The 18,129-nt window shown below is 42.5% G+C and overlaps 1 protein-coding gene across 2 annotated transcripts in view; it reads right to left on the bottom strand.

Moving 5' to 3' along the window:
• ZEB1 (zinc finger E-box binding homeobox 1) overlaps window positions 1–18,129 on the bottom strand; it is a 200,952-nt gene that overhangs the window by 23,797 nt on the left and 159,026 nt on the right. For both annotated transcript variants that reach the window (XM_054020885.1, XM_054020886.1), the window contains exons 3-5: window positions 16,390–16,452; window positions 13,579–13,740; window positions 2,518–2,720 (exon numbers count right to left, since the gene is read on the bottom strand). In XM_054020885.1, coding sequence (XP_053876860.1) covers window positions 2,518–2,720; window positions 13,579–13,740; window positions 16,390–16,452 — 428 coding nt within the window. The remainder of the gene's footprint in view (window positions 1–2,517; window positions 2,721–13,578; window positions 13,741–16,389; window positions 16,453–18,129) is intronic.

The following is an 18,129-nucleotide window of genomic DNA, read 5'->3' as shown; positions in this document are numbered from 1 at the left end:
TGACGTGAATGGAAAAGTTTGCCTCTTCTTGATAGACTACTACTGAGTTTTTATTTTAAATGAAGTTTGCACAACATATCAAATAGCAATGTAACAGTGTAATAAATTGCACTGGATTCCAGATGAGTTAACAAGTGAAGGTCCATACTTCATGAATGGCTCATTTGAACAATTCTCTTTGATACTTTCAAGCACACCACATCAAGCTTTACCAATGCACTGTCAAATGGGTTAACAGAAAAGTCAAAATAAAAAACAAAGAACTAGAATAAAAAATGTTGGTGAATTCAAAGGATTGAAACATAGCTTTTTTGGAATATTACAAGTCTTCACAATGATTTCTTAGGACCATGAGTTCAGAGACGCCTAGAGAAATGGTCAAAAATCTTAGTACCAACAACTAACAAGTTTCTTGAGCCAAAGATAAATTACTTCGAAGTAATTACAAAAGAGCTACCTAGAAAGTAGAATACAAGAAATAGTATGATAAGATTGACAAACAGTTATTCCTGCTGCAAGTGAAAGAGAATATTAGATTTCTTGGTACAATGGGGAAGTTCTAGAAGACTGGAAAAAAGTGAAAATTGTGCCCTATTTGAAAAGGGTAAACCAAATGACTAGGGTAATCACAGGCCAGTTAGCTTGACACTGATCCCAGACTAAAGTTGTATAAAGATTTAAAGGATAGTAGCATAATTAATACCAATCGACATGGCTTTATGAAAAATATGTCTTGTCAACAAATTTTATATAGTTTTTTGATATTACAAGTTTAATTGATAAAGGTAACTATTGACATAATATACTTAGATTTCTGCATGGCATTTGACTTAGTACTGCATAACATTGTGATAAAGATTAACACTATACAAAAATCAATGTCAGCCAGTTACACAGACTGACGTGGATAGCTTAAAGGTGAACTCATTTTAATAACACATGTTTTAATTCAGCCAAATGAAAGGTCAGACAAAGAACAAGGTCATACAAAGAACAAAGGCCACAGTTACAAGATAGGAATGTAATGACACTGAAAAGGACTTAGGGGTAATGGTAGATAACCAACTGAACATGCGCTCCCAGTGCGAAGCTGTGGCTAAGTGGATGAACATGGTTCTTGGAGGCGCAAGCAGGGGAATATCAAATAGTTGTACAGAGGTAATATTATCTTTGTATATGGCATTAATGAGACCATTACTGGAATACTGTGTCCAGTTCTGGTGTCCACACTTCAAAAATTGGAAAGCATTCAGAAAAGAGCTATAGTTATGATTTGAGAACTGAAAAATGATAGTAAGAGCCATGTAGCCGTACAGTGATAGATTTAAACTACACATATTGAGCTTCTTATTGAAGAGAAGATTAAGAGGTGACTTGATCATAGTCCACAAGTACCTACATGGATTTCTGAAGAGATTTCTGATAGCAGACAGCTCTTAAATCCAGCAAAAAAGGGTAAATTGAGATCCAACGGTTAGAAACTGAAACTAGACAAATTCAGAAATAAGGTGCAATGTTTTAACAATAATGGTGTTTAACCATTGGAACAACTTACCTAGAGACATGATGAATTTTCTGTGACTTAGTCTTTAAATGAAGAGTGGATAGATTTTAAAAAAATATACTCTAGCTCAAACAGAAGTTGTGGGCTTGATGCAGAAATGAATGGATGAGATTTTATGGCTTGTGTTATGCAGAAGGTCAGGGTAAAGGATCCTACTGGTCCCTTCTGGCTTTAAAAAAAATATCTATGAATTAATGCAGTTCAAATGGAAAGTTACTTACAACCTGCCATAATAACAGCTATGATCAAACATCATAATCAATCCCGAGAGTCAGTCACACAAGAGGAACAGAGGAGCTGAGTAACCTGTTAGTCCCATTTATCTCAGCATGCATGTGAGATCTCAGCACCTTTCAGGATCAGAAAAACCCGTTTAGAATAATTTTTGCCCTTTTTGTTGATTTTTCTAGTATTGTATCATTTTATTTATGTACAAACAATTATTTTCATTACTCAAATGTCCATAAAGAACCTACTATATTTCATAAAGACAGTGATTCTTCCTGCAGTAAGAAAGCAAGAAAAATGCATTTGAAGATCCAAAATTATAAAATGAACTTTGTGAAAGAAAAAATGTCACTGGTTGAGTACAAAATTTGATATAATATCTGGTATAGTCACAAGGCTCAGGCATCAATACCCAATTGGTACAAAATTCAAGAAAACACACTATCTATAAGGCAATAAAACACTTCAAGAAATTCAATTATTAAACATAGAGTGGCTAAAGACACCTCATTTGGGGCCTAATCCCACAGTGATTACCTACAGAAAAGTATGAATTTAATAGCAAGTTTGCCCAAGCAAAGACCGTAGGATCAGGACCTTAGCATGTAGGCAGTCTGGTATGGAAGTTACTCTTAGCTCTGAATTATTGCTAGCATAAATAAGTGTTTATAAATATTGTTACACGTATGATAATCAATATATAAATTAATAAAACTTCCACTTACTTGATCTCTTCCTGATTTATGTGATGTCATGTGGCGTTCAAGCTGTGTTCTATATGCAAATGTGTAACTGCATAATGAGCAACTAAAGTTATCCTCATTTTTTTCATGGCGATATTTAATGTGTTCCTTCAGAGAGGTAAAGCGTTTGTAACCTCTATCACAATATGGGCAGGTCAGCAGTTGGGAAAATGCATCTGGTGTTCCTGCAAAGGACAGACAATAAACCTTTATTTAGATAAAATGAAAGATCAAATATATTAATAAGAATAAACATGTTGGGGATATATTTTCACATACGTAAGTTCATGTAACTTCCATAATTTACATGGAGGAATATACCTCAGAATAAGAATTCTTATTTCAGTTTTTCCTAGCATGTATTCACACATTGCCTGTGGTACAAATGTCACTAATATGCAATGGGGGAAAAAGGGAAAAAGGCAGAAAACAAACAGGTTTGATTCTGATCTCACTTATACACAGGTTCACATTGATGTCACTCTACTGACTTCGATGGAGTTACTTGTGCTTTTCACCAGCATAAAGTAAAATCAGAATTAGTCTCTCTATGACTAGGCAGGACTGTGTGTGAGAAGACATGTTTATGGTTTTATATGTAAGTACATATATTCAAGAACTCTTACATTGCTATCTAAACATAAGTATATTATACAGAAAGTAACTTACGTATAACATTGTAAACATCCTGGCTGTTAATCTTCTCACACGTTTAACAATAAAAATGAAAATATTGTCTCAAAGGTCTCTTATTTTATTTTATTTTCAGATTAATAAAAACCTGGTTTTAGGAATGCAGGATTTACCATATTGGATCAGACTATTGATCTATAAAGTGCGGTACCCTGCCTCTGGCAGTTCCAATCCTTCATGCTTCAGAAGAAATGGAAGGCAATTCCTGCCATCATACAATTATCCAACTGTGCAGAGCAAGGGAGAGGGCAGAATTTCTATTTGAACCCCACTGATTATGATCTTATACCCTGAAGCACAAGATGTAAATTTGCATGGACTGTTATTTTAACTTGCATAACTACAAATATTAATACTCATAAAATTAGCCAATACCTTTGAAAGTACTTCTAAATTATATATCTTGATGACCTGTGGCAATTAATACCACAGGTTGAGTATATGCTCCATAAAGAAGCATTTCCTTTTGTTTGCTTGGAATTTACTGCCTTTCAATTTTATCAAGTGTTCCATTGTTCTTGCACAGAGGGACAAAGAAAAGAGGAGACTTAGATCAATTTTCACTATATTCTTTGTAGTGTTGTGTCTCTCAACTAAGTCCCTTCTTAGTTTTTGCATTTTCAGTATAAGTAATGCTCAAATTTGCAGGCATAGGTATAGTTTGACTTCTATATTGGGGGGGGGGGGGGGGGGCAGGGCCGGCTCTAACTTTTTTGCCACCCCAAGCAAAAAAAAAAAAAAAAAAGGGAGCACTGCCCCGCCAAAACAAAAACAACCCCCCCAACACCGCCCCACCAAACAAAAACAACCCCCCGAGCGCTGCTCCGCTGAAACAAAAACAACCCCCGAACTCCGCCCCGCCGAAACAAACAAACAAACAAAAACCCGAGTGCCGCCCCGCCACCCGAAGATTGACCGCCCCTTACAAGGTGCCGCCCCAAGCACGTGCTTGGTCGGCTGGTGCCTGGAGCCCAATATGATGACCGGTTAGACCCTGAGAATGTGGGCAAGACCCACCAGGCAGATACCTGGGAAAGAATTCTCTGTAGTAACTCAGAGCCCTTTCCATCTAGTGTCCGGTCTCCAGCCATTAGGGATTTTTGCTACAGGCAGTCGCCAATGGGCCACATGCCATCATATGCAGTCTTACCATATCATCCCCTCCATAAACTTATCACGCTCAGACTTTGTTATAACTATAAAGGGAAGGGTGTAACAGCTGTCCTGTGTACAGTACTATAAAATCCCTCGTGGCCAGAGACTCCAAAATCCTTTTCCCTGTAAAGGGTTAAGAAGCTCAGGTAACCTGGCTGGCATCTGACCCAAAGGACCAATAAGGGGACAAGATACTTTCAAATCTGGGGGGGGGGGCTGTTTGTGCTCTTTGTTTGGGAGTTCGTTCGCTCTTGGGACTGAGAGGGACCAGATATCAATCCAGGTTCTCCACATCTTTCTAAACAAGTCTCTCATATTTCAAACTTGTAAGTAAACAGCCAGGCAAGGCGTGTTAGTTTTTATCTTTGTTTTCTCAACTTGTAAATGTACCTTTTACTAGAGTGTTTATCTCTGTTTGCTGTACTTTGAACCTGAGGCTAGAGGGGGGGTCCTCTGAGCTCTTTAAGTTTGATTACCCTGTAAAGTTATTTTCCATACTGATTTTACAGAGATGATTTTTACCTTTTTTCTTTAATTAAAAGCCTTCTTTTTAAGAACCTGATTGATTTTTCCTTGTTTTTAGATCCAAGGGGTTTGGATCTTGATCCACCAGGAGTTGGTGGGAGGAAGGAGGGGGATGGTTAATTTCTCCTTATTTTAAGATCCAAGGAGTTTGGATCTGTATTCACCAGGGAATTGGTGAAGAGTTTCTCAAGGCTTCCCAGGGAAGGGAATCCACTTGGGAATGGTGGCAGCGGACCAGATCTAAGCTGGTAGTTAAGCTTAGAAGTTTTCATGGAGGCCCCCACATTTGTACCCTAAAGTTCAGAGTGGGGAAGCAGCCTTGACAGTCTTGAAGCTAGTTAGTTTTTTTTACTCCCCCACTGCTCCCTTTGGGAGGCTGCTCCAGAACTTCACCCCTCTGATGGTTAGAAACTTTCACCTAATTTCAAGCCTGAACTTGTTGATGGCCAGTTTATATGTATTTGTTCTGGGTCCACATTGATGCTCAACTTAAATAACTCCTCTCCCTCGATGGCATTTATCCCTCTGATGTATTTATACAGAGCAATCATATCTCCCCTCAGCCTTATATTGGTTAGACTAAACAAGCCAAGCTCTTTAAATCATAAGATAGGTTTTCCATTTCTCAGATCATCCTAGTAGCCCTTCTCTACACCTGTTCCACGTTGAATTAATCTCTTTCTTAAACATGGGAGACCAGAATTGCACAAAATACACCAGAGGAGGTCTTATCAGTGCCTTGTATAATGATACTAACACTTCCCTGTCTCTACTGGAAATACCTCACCTGATACATCCTAGGACCGTATTAGCCTTTTTCACAGTTGCATCACATTGACGGCTCATAGTCATCCTGTAATCAACCAATACACTCAGTTCTGTCTCCTCCACTGTCACTTCCACCTGATAAATCCCCAGCTTATAGCAAAATTCTTGCTGTTAGTCCCTCAATTCATCACCTTGCACTTTGCACTATTAAATATCATTCCGTTTCTATTACTCAAGTTTACAAGGTCATCTAGATCTTCTTGTATGATATTCCAGTCCTCCTCGGTATTGGCAATACCTCCCAACTTTATGCCATCTGCAAATTTTATTAGCACACTCTCACTTTTTGTGCCAACGTCAGTAATAAAAATGTTAAATAAAGTTGGTCCCAAGACTGATCCCTGAGGAACTCCACTAGTAATCTCCCTCGAGCCTGACAATTCACCTTTCAGTATGACCTACTGTAGTCTTCCCTTTAACCAGTTCCTTATCCACCTTTCAGTTCTCATATTAATCCCCATCTTCTCCAATTTAACTAGTAATTTCTCATATGGAAGTATATCAAATACCTTACTGACATCCAGGTAGATTAGATCTACTGCATTTCCTTTGTATTTCAGTTCTCATATTAATCCCCATCTTCTCCAATTTCTCATGTGGAAGTATATTAAATGACATCCAGGTACATTAGATCTACTGTATTTCCTTTGTCTAAAAAGTCAGTTATCTTCTCAAAGAAAAGTATTAGTAACTTTGTTACTACCTCTTGAGTACAACTGAAACATTTGTAGAAAAAAATCTAGTTACTTTCTATTATTTAGGCTACTTACTTTTTGCAGTTCACCAAGCTTGGAACAGATCATTTAGCTTTAGGAAACATCCTAACAGCCCTTTCTTATCTCAATCACCTGTTAATAACTCTGTTTATAAACAAAATTCTGACTCCCTGCCTCAGGGGCACAAGCTGTTAGCAGTCTCCTGTCTCCTCTGCTGAACTCATGACATTGCACACTTAGGCTGCCTGCCTGAGGCTTGCAGTTTGGGAGGGCAATGCCCTCCCATGAGCTCCCTAAACTCTGCCTATGTTTGGAGGTTAGTAGGTTTTACATAGCTGTTTCTTGTACCCTACTGTGGATACTTTCAATCTCTTCTCTGCCTTATTGTGTTCAGCAAAACTGAACACAATAGTAAAGGTGTGGCCATCCTATCATCATCTTTCTATAATGTCTATTTTCTGTCCCATTTATAATTCATTTTTAAGTGATGCAGAGTGATGTGGAAACCCACTCCACTCCAGTCTGAGTACCACTCAATGTGTATTACAGTATCTTGCACTTGTTTAATTTACATTTAGGGTGTAATATTTAAAAGGTTCATTGTGGCCTAACACTGCTTCCAGTGAAGTCAATGGCAAAATGGTAACAGAATAAATCAGGGCATTTTAAAATCCCACCCTTAGTCTTCCATCATGCTGCCTAATTCCCTAGTTTCACTGCATCCTTTTCAAGTGTCTCACAAGTTGCTTAGTTTTGTGTCACTGACAAGCAGAGATGCTGATTCCATGGGTGCTCTAGCCTTGGAGTACCCACGGAAAAAAATTAGCGGGTGCTTAGCACCCACTGGCAGCCAAGCTCCCTTCTCTCCCCCAGCGCCTCCCGCCTGCCAGTGGCCCTGTTGATCAACTCCTCTTCCTCCCTCCCAGTGGCTCCTGCCCACCACGATCAGCTGTTCCAGGAGGTGCTAAGAGGAAGGGGGAGGAGCAGGGAAGGGACACACTTGGGAGAGGAGGTGGAACTGGGTGGGAAGAGGTGGGGTGGGGGCAGAGTGGGTACAGGAAGAGGCAGGGGTGGGGCCTTGGGGAAAAGGGTGGAATGAGGACAGAGCTTGGGGTGGAGTGGGGGCAGGGCCTTGGGGGAAAGGGTAAAACATGACCATGAGATTTATATCAACTCCCTGGCCAATGAAGCAGAGGACAGCCTAAAGTACAACAATATGCCTCCTGCCTATGCATCACACTCCTGACTGGCAGCCATAAACAGCCTTTTAACATCCCCATCACAAAACCAGGCAACTCACTCTGCTCTTTGACGGACAAGTCCTGGAAGGAAGGAAAATACATTATGAAAGACACACTATGCACCTGCTGATGACTGTCCAAAGCCACGTGACCTGGCAAACCACATGGCTGCAGACACTGGGATGAAAAAACAGTTACTTACCTTTCTGTAACTGTTGTTCTTCGAGATGTCTTGGTCATGGCCATTCCATTCCAGGTATGCACGTGCCCACGTGTGCGGTCGTCATAGATTTTTGCGTTAGCATTATCTGTAGAGTCAGCAGTGGTGCCCCCTTGCGTGCCATGCTCATGCGCTGGTATATCAGGCACCACCAACCCTACGCCCTCTCAATTCCTTCTTGCCAGCAACTCCGACAGAGGGGCAGGAGGGCGGGTAATGAAATGGACATGAGCAACACATCTTGAAGAACAGTAGTTACAAAAAGGTAGGTAACTGTTTTTTCTTCGAGTGCTTGCTCATATCGATTCCATTCTAGGTGACTCACAAGCAATGCCAATGGAGGTGGACTCGGAGTTCAAGGTCTTGCAGGGTGTAACCTTGAGACACTATCTCAAGACACTATCTCCAGCACACAACAGTCCGAGGTGACTCGCAACCAGGATGAAGGGTAGGGATGAAGATGGTTGATGAAAGAACAGGGTGTATCCTGGGAGGTGACTGGGGCATCACTCTCGACTGCACCCTCAAAACGAATGCTTCTGGCCCCTTGGGTGCTTTGCTGGACCAAGCTGTGCAGGTGAGACTGCCAAGGCCTTGGTGGCGGGTGATGATGGCCAGAACTACTTTCTCGCAGACTGCGGCGTATGCATCCCCAATGAGAAAAGGGTGGCCCTAGTGTCCTTCAACCCATGCAGCCTCGCATCTGTTTGCTCTGAAAAAAAGATCGATCCCATCAAATGGAAAGTCTTGGATCCAGGTCTGCAGCTCTTGGGAGAGGCCTGCGGTCTGAAGCCAGGAGCTGCGCTTCATAATCACAGCTGCTGCGACCACCTTAGCTGTTGTGTCCCATGCCATTTGGAGGGAGCACCGAGCCACTGTGGTGCCCTCCTCCACCAGGTTGCCAAATTCCTGGGCCAAGCCCTGCGGGAGGGACTTCTTGAACTTATGGAGGGAGTCCCATAAGATAAAATTGTATCTCCCTAGGAGGGACTGATGGTTTGCCATGTGGAATTGTAGGCTGCCAGTTGAATAAATTTTCCTCCCAAACAGGTCCAATCTTTTGGCCTCTTTATTTTGGGTGTCGAGCTGGTATGTCCTTGCTTATCCTTTTCATTGGCTGCAGAGACCACCAGCAAGCCCATGGGAGGGTGGATGTAAAGGTACTCAAACCCTTTGGCCAGGTCAAAGTATTTCTTTTCCGCTCTTTTTGAGGTGATAGGGATGGATGAGGGAGTTTGCCAGGGGGCCTTGGCAATCTTGAGAACATCGTCATGCACTGGTAGTGTGACACAGGCTGGGGTAGCGGCTGACAGGACATTAAACAAGGTGTCCGCTTACTCATACATTTCCTCCACCCCCAGGATCAAGTTCTCGGTCACCCGATGAAGAAGGGCCTGGTGTTCTTTAAAATTGTCTGGCAGGCTGGTCCTCGAGGGTCCCGCAACTGCCTTGTCTGGGGACAAAGATGAGAACTACTGCTGGGGGAGGCCCTGGGGAATCTTCCCCCGGGTGGAAGGGAGGCTTGGGATAGGTGCAGGCTCCTTTGCCTTGACCTCCAAGCATGCCTCGTGCACCAAGCCCAGTGCCGTCAGTGTTGCCAGCTGTTGCTCAGGCAGCTGCCGATGAGAGGTGTGAAGGGGGCATCACTATGACCGGCACTCCCCATGCGCTCCAATAAGGCCACTGCACTGGCCACTGGCCGTGTTGCCAGGGCGGTACAGCTGATGTTGACGTGGCCTCAGGTGCCCATTCGTACTGGTGAAGTGTAGGCGAGGGGCTGAACTGTCCTGTGCCAGAAGAATTGCCTTGCGGTGGAGCCGTTGAAGCCTGAGTCTGTCTGCTGACCATTGCTGTTGGAGACTGGTGTCAAGGGGACTGGAAATGCAATGGGGAGTACTCCCACAGGGCAGGCAACCTGGACCTGCGCTGAGAAGATGACCGGTGGGAGGGCGAATGGTGCTGGTAGTACGGAGACCAGCGTCTCCCTCTAGGTGATCTGTGTCGAGACGGCGGGGACCACGATCCCAGTGCCAGTGACTGAGGACAAGCCCCAAAGGATCTGGGCTGTGACTCCGGTGATCTGCGGCGCAGGGGTGGAGAGCGCTGCTTTGTCTTGGGGGATCAGCAGTGCTCCACTGGCCCCGAGAGGTCTTAGCAGCTGGCTTGCCCTTATGGGGAGCCTTTGCTGATTCCTGAGGCACATGCTGCGTCGATGGTGTGAGTTGAGGCCTTTGCTCTCTTGGTGCTGGGGGAGTTTGTGAAGGTTTCAGTGCTGTCAGGAGTTTAGGTCCCATGTCACTCCCAGGAGTCGGTGGTGGACCTTTCAAGGGCTAAGGGCCCTGACTGGGGAAGGCACGAATGCGTGGCTCCAGAGTGGCTGGGTGGCCCAAAGTGGATCCCTTGTCTGATGACCCATGGCCCTTCTTGCCTGGTGCTGGGGACCCGTGCTTCCTAGCCTTTTTTTTTGGGCACCGGCGACGGGGAATGGTGTTTAGATAAATCTGGTGTGCAGTCTTCACACTGGTGTTGGTGTGAGTGTGTATAGTGGTTCACAGCTTTCTCCATGTTTCTACATGACCCCAGGTATGTGGCAGGGATGCATTCTCTTCCCAGCATTATTCTGTGAAGCTATCAACTGGATATTGGGACTTGCCACTCCACATGTCAGAATCAAGATTGGTCAAGAAGTTTTAACTGACCAAGGCTACATCAATGATGCGGCCCTGCTAGTGATGAAGTCAGAGAATTTCAGCTCTGCCCTCCAAGGTCTCCAAGATGTTGTCTCCACTATGGAGTTGAACGCCTCATGGCATGAATCTTGGAGCTGGGCCACCAGAACCCCGGTGCAGGTGGAATTGACTATTGTAGTGAGTGTTGATGAGTTCATTTACATAGGCTACAGGCAGAGTCCAAATAGGTGCAGCAAACTAGATGTTCTTTGATGAAAATATCTCACAGCCTCCTGCATGAAGTTCATGTCTCACTTATGGAAGCAAAAATGTCTTTGCACTGAGACTTGGGGTACATCTATACTACACACGCTGTAGTGTAGACCTATGGCCCAGCTGTGCGCTAAAAAATATTCAAAATTTGCCACTCTGGGCTGGCAGAGGGCGGGGCTGGCTGAATGGGAGACCACGTCTGGCAGCCTGCTGGAGTGCTCTTGCTAGGAGGGGGCTGGTGAGTGCCACATGGGGGCAGGGTGCGGGAGAGTGGGTCTCTGGGCAGGTTGGGACAGGGCTCTGGGCAGTGAAGGGGTGAGGGGCACTGGAAACTAGGAGTTTGTGGGGGTGCTGCAGCACAGGTCTTAGGTAGGGCTCCACTCCTGGCCCTGCGCCTCCGGTCCTGGCTGCCGGCCCGCATTGGGCACTCTGCTCTTGGCCTGGCACTGGAGGTCCAGCTGCTTGCCTGGCACGGCGGGATCCAGGTCCTAGCTGCCAGCTGCCCAGCCCTGGGTGGCGGCGTCCCAGGATCTGGCTGCCTGGCCCTGGGTGGTGGGGTCCCAGCAGTCGGCTGCCCAGCCATGGGTGGCGGGGTCCCGGCAGTCGGCTGCCCAGCCCCCGGCAGCAGGGTCCTGACTATGGGGTCCGGCTGCCCAGCCCTGCGCTGTGGTCCAGGGTCCAGCTGCCTGGCCCAATGTTCCACTTCTGGCCCTGCTCTGTGAAGGGGTCTCTGGGGGGGCGGAGGGTGTTGGGCATAGAGGAATGTGTGTGTGTGTCGGGGGGGGACTCTGTGGTTCTTAACCTGTGGCCTGCAGCCCACAATTATAAAAAGTTTGAGTACCACTGGTGTAGACACTTAGTACAGTGATGTAAGGGGTTCTGTTGCTGTAGAAAATCCATATGTGAGGATGGTTGTACGCGAACCTTTAGGTCAGAAGGCCGGAATTACTGACTGTTTGTTTGCTTGGCCATCACCTTAGGAGGCCTGAACCCTAGGCCTCATCCAGAAGGCCTGATCCATAGACTATAGTCATTTACCCCAGCCAGGCGGCTGGGGCCATAGACCGTGTAATTGCTCAAGCCCACACCTAGAGGGCCTGGGCCATAGACTATTGCCGTTCACCCCAGGCAGGAAGCCTGGACTACAGGCTGACTGGTTGTTTGCTTAATCCTCCTCTGTAGGTTTGAACTGCTAGTGTGCAATTGCGCGGCTGCACGCCAGGCTGCCTGACCAACTCTCCGATAGGCATACCAATTCCCCGATGCCACCGGCGGGTGCACCCGGGCCCTGAGAGGTAGGAAGCTTACACTAACTTTCTAGTATAGACCAGCCCAAACTTCAGGATATATCAAACCTGTGTACTACCTGTATATATGGATCAGAAACCTGGACCTTCTTACAGGCAGACTTGGAGCAGCTAAAGACACTCCATATGCACTGTTAGTGCCAAATCCTAAGGATAAACTTGTTTGACTTTGTGTGAAATGTCATAATCTTGCAGAGATCTGGCCTTCCTTCATTGCTCATTTCACTGAAAAACAGCATTGCATGCTTTTCAGCCATGATGCCAGGATGGACAAAAACACCCCAGCACAGCATGCTATCAATTTCTCCATTGATGTGCAAAGGGGTGCACGCCCTGACCCTACCTAGCACTGCCCCAAGTATTCATGGATTTGCAGGATTGAGCCAGATCTTGGAATTTCACTACACGATGCCTGGTGCCACACCCATCAATCATAGCCATCCTGGCTGGTGCAACAGTTCTCAGTAGGCTATGCATGTTTTGCTAACAACCAAGAAATGAATTAAGAAAATTAGTGCAGAACATCCATTTTTGCAATGTAAGGTTATAAAATGGGAAGAAAGAACTAGCAATATGTAAATAAAAAAATCTGATTTCAACTAAAAATTGTGTTTTAAATTTTAAAAATATTTAATTTTTTGTAAATAATATTTTTTATCTATCTTGCAATTTATCTCCACTATGAAAAACAACCATTAATTGTTATTTTTCTACTGTTTAGCCATTTCTTATTCCAGAAGAGAATTTTGTATGTAAGCCAGTATTTCCTATTTTCTTATTAGTCTTTTGAGAAGGAACTTGCCAGAAATTATTTAGATCTTCAAGGAATTATTATCTAGCAGATTCTCTTTGCCAATTATTTTTATTATATGTTTTAAATAACCAACCAGTTACAGAGACACAAGTTACTTTGACAGAAAGTATGCTAGTTTGATTCAATCCATTTACATTTATTTATTTAAATGTTGTTTGCCTTTGCATATATTATCAAATGAAGTTCTAAACTGTTATTTTACGCTCCGTTATTGTAGACTAGCATGTCCACTTAACAATTCCCAGTACAAATAATCAAAACCCAAATGTTTTAATTATCGCATGTATCAATTGTTACTTTCACACAAGACAAGTAAGTGAAACAGAATTTATAAGAGGGTATAAGCAAAATCTATCATAAAAATAAATAGTCAATGCTAAACCTAAGGCCATTTAAGCTTCAGAAACCTTAAAAGTAATTTTTGCTTGATTATACCCTCATTACATAACAATCAGCGGTTTGAACTTCCATTTATTTCAACAGCTACACAGTCTACAATAGATGCCTGGATCTTTATTTTTCTAAAATATAGGGAATTTCTAGGTCAACCTTTCAGTGTAATTCATTTTGTAAAGACTACTGATTAGTGAAATAATATTTACCATTTTCATCCTGACCACTAGCTTCTGGTGTGCCTTGTCTCTGGTCCTCCTCAGGTGCTTCAGGGTAAATAACAGCTGTATCTTCCTGTTGAAGGAATTCTTCAACATTGGGGTCATGATTTTGTTCATTTTCTACTTCAGAATCACCTTCATCTTCTTTTACTAAAATAAAAAAAAAAGCTTTGTTAATGGAATTTCAATGTCATAAGAAAACATTTTAAAATAATACATAAATGACAATAATATTTCGCACTTTTATAGCATCTTCCATTCAAGGATCTCAATGCACTTCACAAATCTTAATTAAGTCTTAGGTTAAGCCCTGTGAGAGAAAAGAGTTTTAGCCCAATTTTACAAATAGAGAAACTATGACATAGTGAAGTTAAAGGGATACCAACTTAAACAGAATCGAAGTTGTTTGTATAATGTTTCGCTGTTTTCCTTGCAGGCTCAGTTATTTAGTCAGTCACTGTCCCCTGTCTGTGTTTCACATACCAATTGGGGGAAGAAATAAGAAAATGTGGTTGTAAAACTATGAAAATTAGCAAGCAGAGTTAGAGGACCATGTCTTAAACTATTTTTAGATATTGACTAGATTTCAAGTTGGCAGTGAGATTTTGCTCAATATCACACAAAGTATGTATCAAAACGAGGCATTGCATGTGGATTTCCTGGGGTAAGCTGAAAACAGTAATTGAACAGATAAGACGTAATTAATTTCTAAATAGGCACATTCAAAGGAACCACCTATTTGGAACAACAATCAATTCCACCGCACTAGTTGGACCTAGGGTTTGCCTTATAAAGTATACAGACTGAAAAGAAATCACCTACAGGTCGCAATTATCAAGGCCTCCCTTCAAACCACTAAATGGTGGCATTATGTTTTTATTTCCCTTTGTGGATTCCCTTCCTGAATGGTTCCTCCATCTTCAGATTAATAAAAGATAATACAAAAATAAAAACTTAGGACATTTTTTTTTTTAAAGTCCTAACTTTGTCCATGTTAGGCTCCTTTGTTCCACTTAACTTTTCCAAAAATCTTAGGATAAAATGATGGATTCTTGGTCATGATTGAGTGATCCTATTCTGAATGTCGCTTGCCATTCCTGCAGCTTCTTTGGATCCTGGAATTGCAAGGCTGAATTTGTTGCCTTCAAGAGTCGATTTAAAGTTTGTTCATTACTGCAAACGCGTAGGACATATTCATGCAGATTTTCACTGAAAAGCATGCTTGCTGGCTGAAATGCAGTAAGCTTGAGAGTTTGAGTAACTTGTTCACAGGGTTTGGCCACAGGTTTCAAACAGTTTACTCTGGATCTAGTTAGTACTGTTCCAAATCATCTAGGTTTAAACTTGGCACAAATCAATGATCAACTTCAATTGTTTTTCATTAAAACTGTATTTCACTATTAGCAAAAATACAGTTAAATATTTTACATAAACTATAGCATGACAAATATTTGCTAGTAAATATTTGCTGGAATACATTATTCATGCAGCTTATACTTACTGCCATGAAATGTATTTTATGAAAGCTTTGACTGTAAATTACTATCCTATACTTCATTCTCAGTTATTAATGTGAAGCATATTTTTAATAAGAAGGTAAAGCTTTACCATTTGTCTCACAGTGTGAAGTCTCACACTGTAAAGTAGTTCTTTGTTCTCTTTGGTATTGACCTTATGGTTAAAATATGTATACCAAGATTAAAAAAATGCAAACATATTTCCAAATAATCCTACATTTTTGTATGGTGCAGGGGTGGCCAAACTTACTGACCCTTTGAGCCGCATATGACAGTCTTCAGGAGTTCAAGAGCTGGGAGGCACCTGCCGGGGCTCGGGGCTTCAGCTCCAGTGGAGATGCCTGCTGGGGCTTAGGGCTTCAGCCCTGCTCCTGCTCCTGCTGGAGCCCCAAGCTCCAGCAGGTACACCCTGCAGAGCTGAAGCCACGAGACCCCCTGACCTGCTGTGCAGAAGCCCCTACCCCACCACCCTGCTGCAAGGCAGAGGTCCTGAGCTCCACCCCCCAAGTCTGGTAGGTGGAGAATTGGCAGGGGGGATGGGTGGGGAGCTCCATGAGCCGCACTTTTACAGTTAAAAAGCCGCATGTGGCTCGCAAGCCACCATTTGGCCACCCCTGGTATAATGCTTATCACTCTAGTATCTATGTACTGACCAATTAGCATATATCTTAATTTATCTGACCATTTAAAAATAGTATATAGATTCCCTTAAAGTATACAGTGATTATTTTCAACATTACTGAAGAAAAATATAGTAAGCAAAAAGGAGCTGTACATTTTCTAGCATAGTATTGAAGATGAAGACACACATTCTATTTTATCTACTCTGTAATATTACTATTAACAGAAGAGTTAATACTGAGATATTAACTCTAGTTCATTTTAATGGCTATGGGTTTAGGCTCCGTCTTGTGGCCCATAGCAGCGCGCTATACCACCATGTGAAACACCGGTGACAGAGTCCTCATCCTTTCCTTTCTCCTAAAGTCAGGCTAAGCTGCTGCAGAGGCACTGCAATTAGCCCCTTGGGGAAAGGGGCTGCTTTGTGTCATTTGTCAGCAAAACCTCAAGACTGAAGAGATCTAAACTGGGAGTCCAGTCTAGTCGTCTTCACCAAGAACAGTGTTTGCAACTTACCGCATCAAGTAGAGGAGAGAAAGGCAATTTCAAAAGAAAGGTGAGGGGGAATCCTAAAAGATTTCCAGAGATACTACATTATTCCAATCCCAAGAACATTCTATGGATAAGGGGCACAGATTGCGGAATTTAATTAGACAAATACCTGTACATCCAGCTTCATCGGCTTGAGCTTCAGGCCCCAGGATTTCTTTTGTTTCTTTTCCATCTGAAATATAATATTACAAAAGAGGAATAATTAGCATTTAAAAATACCATCATCTTTCTTTGCATATTACAAACGTTCCCTTATTTCTTAAACAAAAATTTCCATATTTTTCTAATGTTTGGGGAAAATATATTTAAATCTCATATACTTAAAAAATATGGATTCCTCATGATTTTAGCTGTACTGAGTTTCTCAGGTCGTAAAGATTTTACGAGAAAAAGAAACTGCAATTTTAACAGAAGGCAAACATACAATACCAAAGTAATTATTTGAAGACAGGGAAAAAATAGGATAAGGATTGCTGTTACATATCCAAATATGGTATTTTTGTAGTACAAGTATCTTTCTGGCAAGTACAAAGTGTGCTGCTTAGAATGAAAGGTAAGTAGTTTGTTCTTAGTATCTGATTCACTAGATTATTGCTTTCAGAGGTTAATTTATTGTAAGATTAACACATTTGCTCTGCTTTTTCTAACTAGCAAAATCAGCAGATCATCAGTAATTACTCCAAAATTATTTGCAACAATCTATCATGTAATACTGTATAATTACCTGCAAACATCTAGAGCTTATTAAACTCAGCCAAATAAAAATCATTATGAGAGTTCTTGCTAGGTTTGACTATTGAATTGAGAAAACAAGAAAATACTGGTACTGAATTAAAGCATATATTTCAGTTGTGTAAAACTGATTTTAAGTGTTTTACCAACTTCTTTCCTGTGTATTGGAATTACCACACCACCGCCCCAAGCAGCCAAACAAACAAAAAAGCCGCAATCGCAATTGCGATCTGCGGCTGCAATTCGGCGGGAGGTCCTTCACTCCAAGCGGGACTGTCCCCCAAATTGCCGCCGAACAGCTGGACGTGCCGCCCCTCTCCGAAGTGGCCGCCCCAAGCACCTGCTTGGTAAGCTGGTGCCTGGAGCTGGCCCTGCCACTTATACAAAAGTACTATTACTGACACCACTGCATATCTCTGGGCAGTTGGATGATTTATTGAAGGATTCATATATCTCTGCAAAATAGGACTGACTTCAAAATCATGATCTGACATTTCCTTATGTGCTAATTTTAAATCAGTTTTAAGACTGAGTCTAAGCAAGGCACTAAATCTGGTGAAACTGTTCTATGGGTCATGGTGTTCTCCACACCATTTCAGAATGGTGACCCTCTATACTGGAAGGTCACTTTCACTACCAGCCCCATATTTTCATCAAATATGTATTGATGGTGGCCATCATTTATTGTTTCTGTCTACGGTTTTCTCTCTAGAAACAGTGGCTCCAGATGGGGGGGTTTTTAAGTGAAGCTTTTGCTGCTGAAGGAGCTAGAATAGCAGTCCTATACAAGAGTCCAAAATTCTTTCATTAATTACAAATCTAGTATAGCACAGACACTGACAGCTGAGGCTTCTGCACACACCTCCACCAACATGCCTCAACTCTTTGACTATTAACAAGAGAGGCAATTAGTCCTGAAGGTTATGGTACTTTTAAAATTTGGAGACATGTCCAGTATGAACTTGTCTAAGGTTACCAACTCACTTTATACAGGCTACTAAACATCTTTCAATCAGTAACAACTTTCAGACTGTATTGATTTGAGCCAGTAGCTGGTAGTGAACATGAAAACCCTTATAGTCTACTAAATGTCTCTTGAGCCATCCAGTTGTCCAGT

The sequence above is a fragment of the Malaclemys terrapin genome, chromosome 2 (assembly GCF_027887155.1).
Source record: "Malaclemys terrapin pileata isolate rMalTer1 chromosome 2, rMalTer1.hap1, whole genome shotgun sequence".
Lineage (NCBI taxonomy): Eukaryota > Metazoa > Chordata > Testudines > Emydidae > Malaclemys > Malaclemys terrapin.
This window is presented reverse-complemented; position numbering and strand designations above follow the sequence as displayed.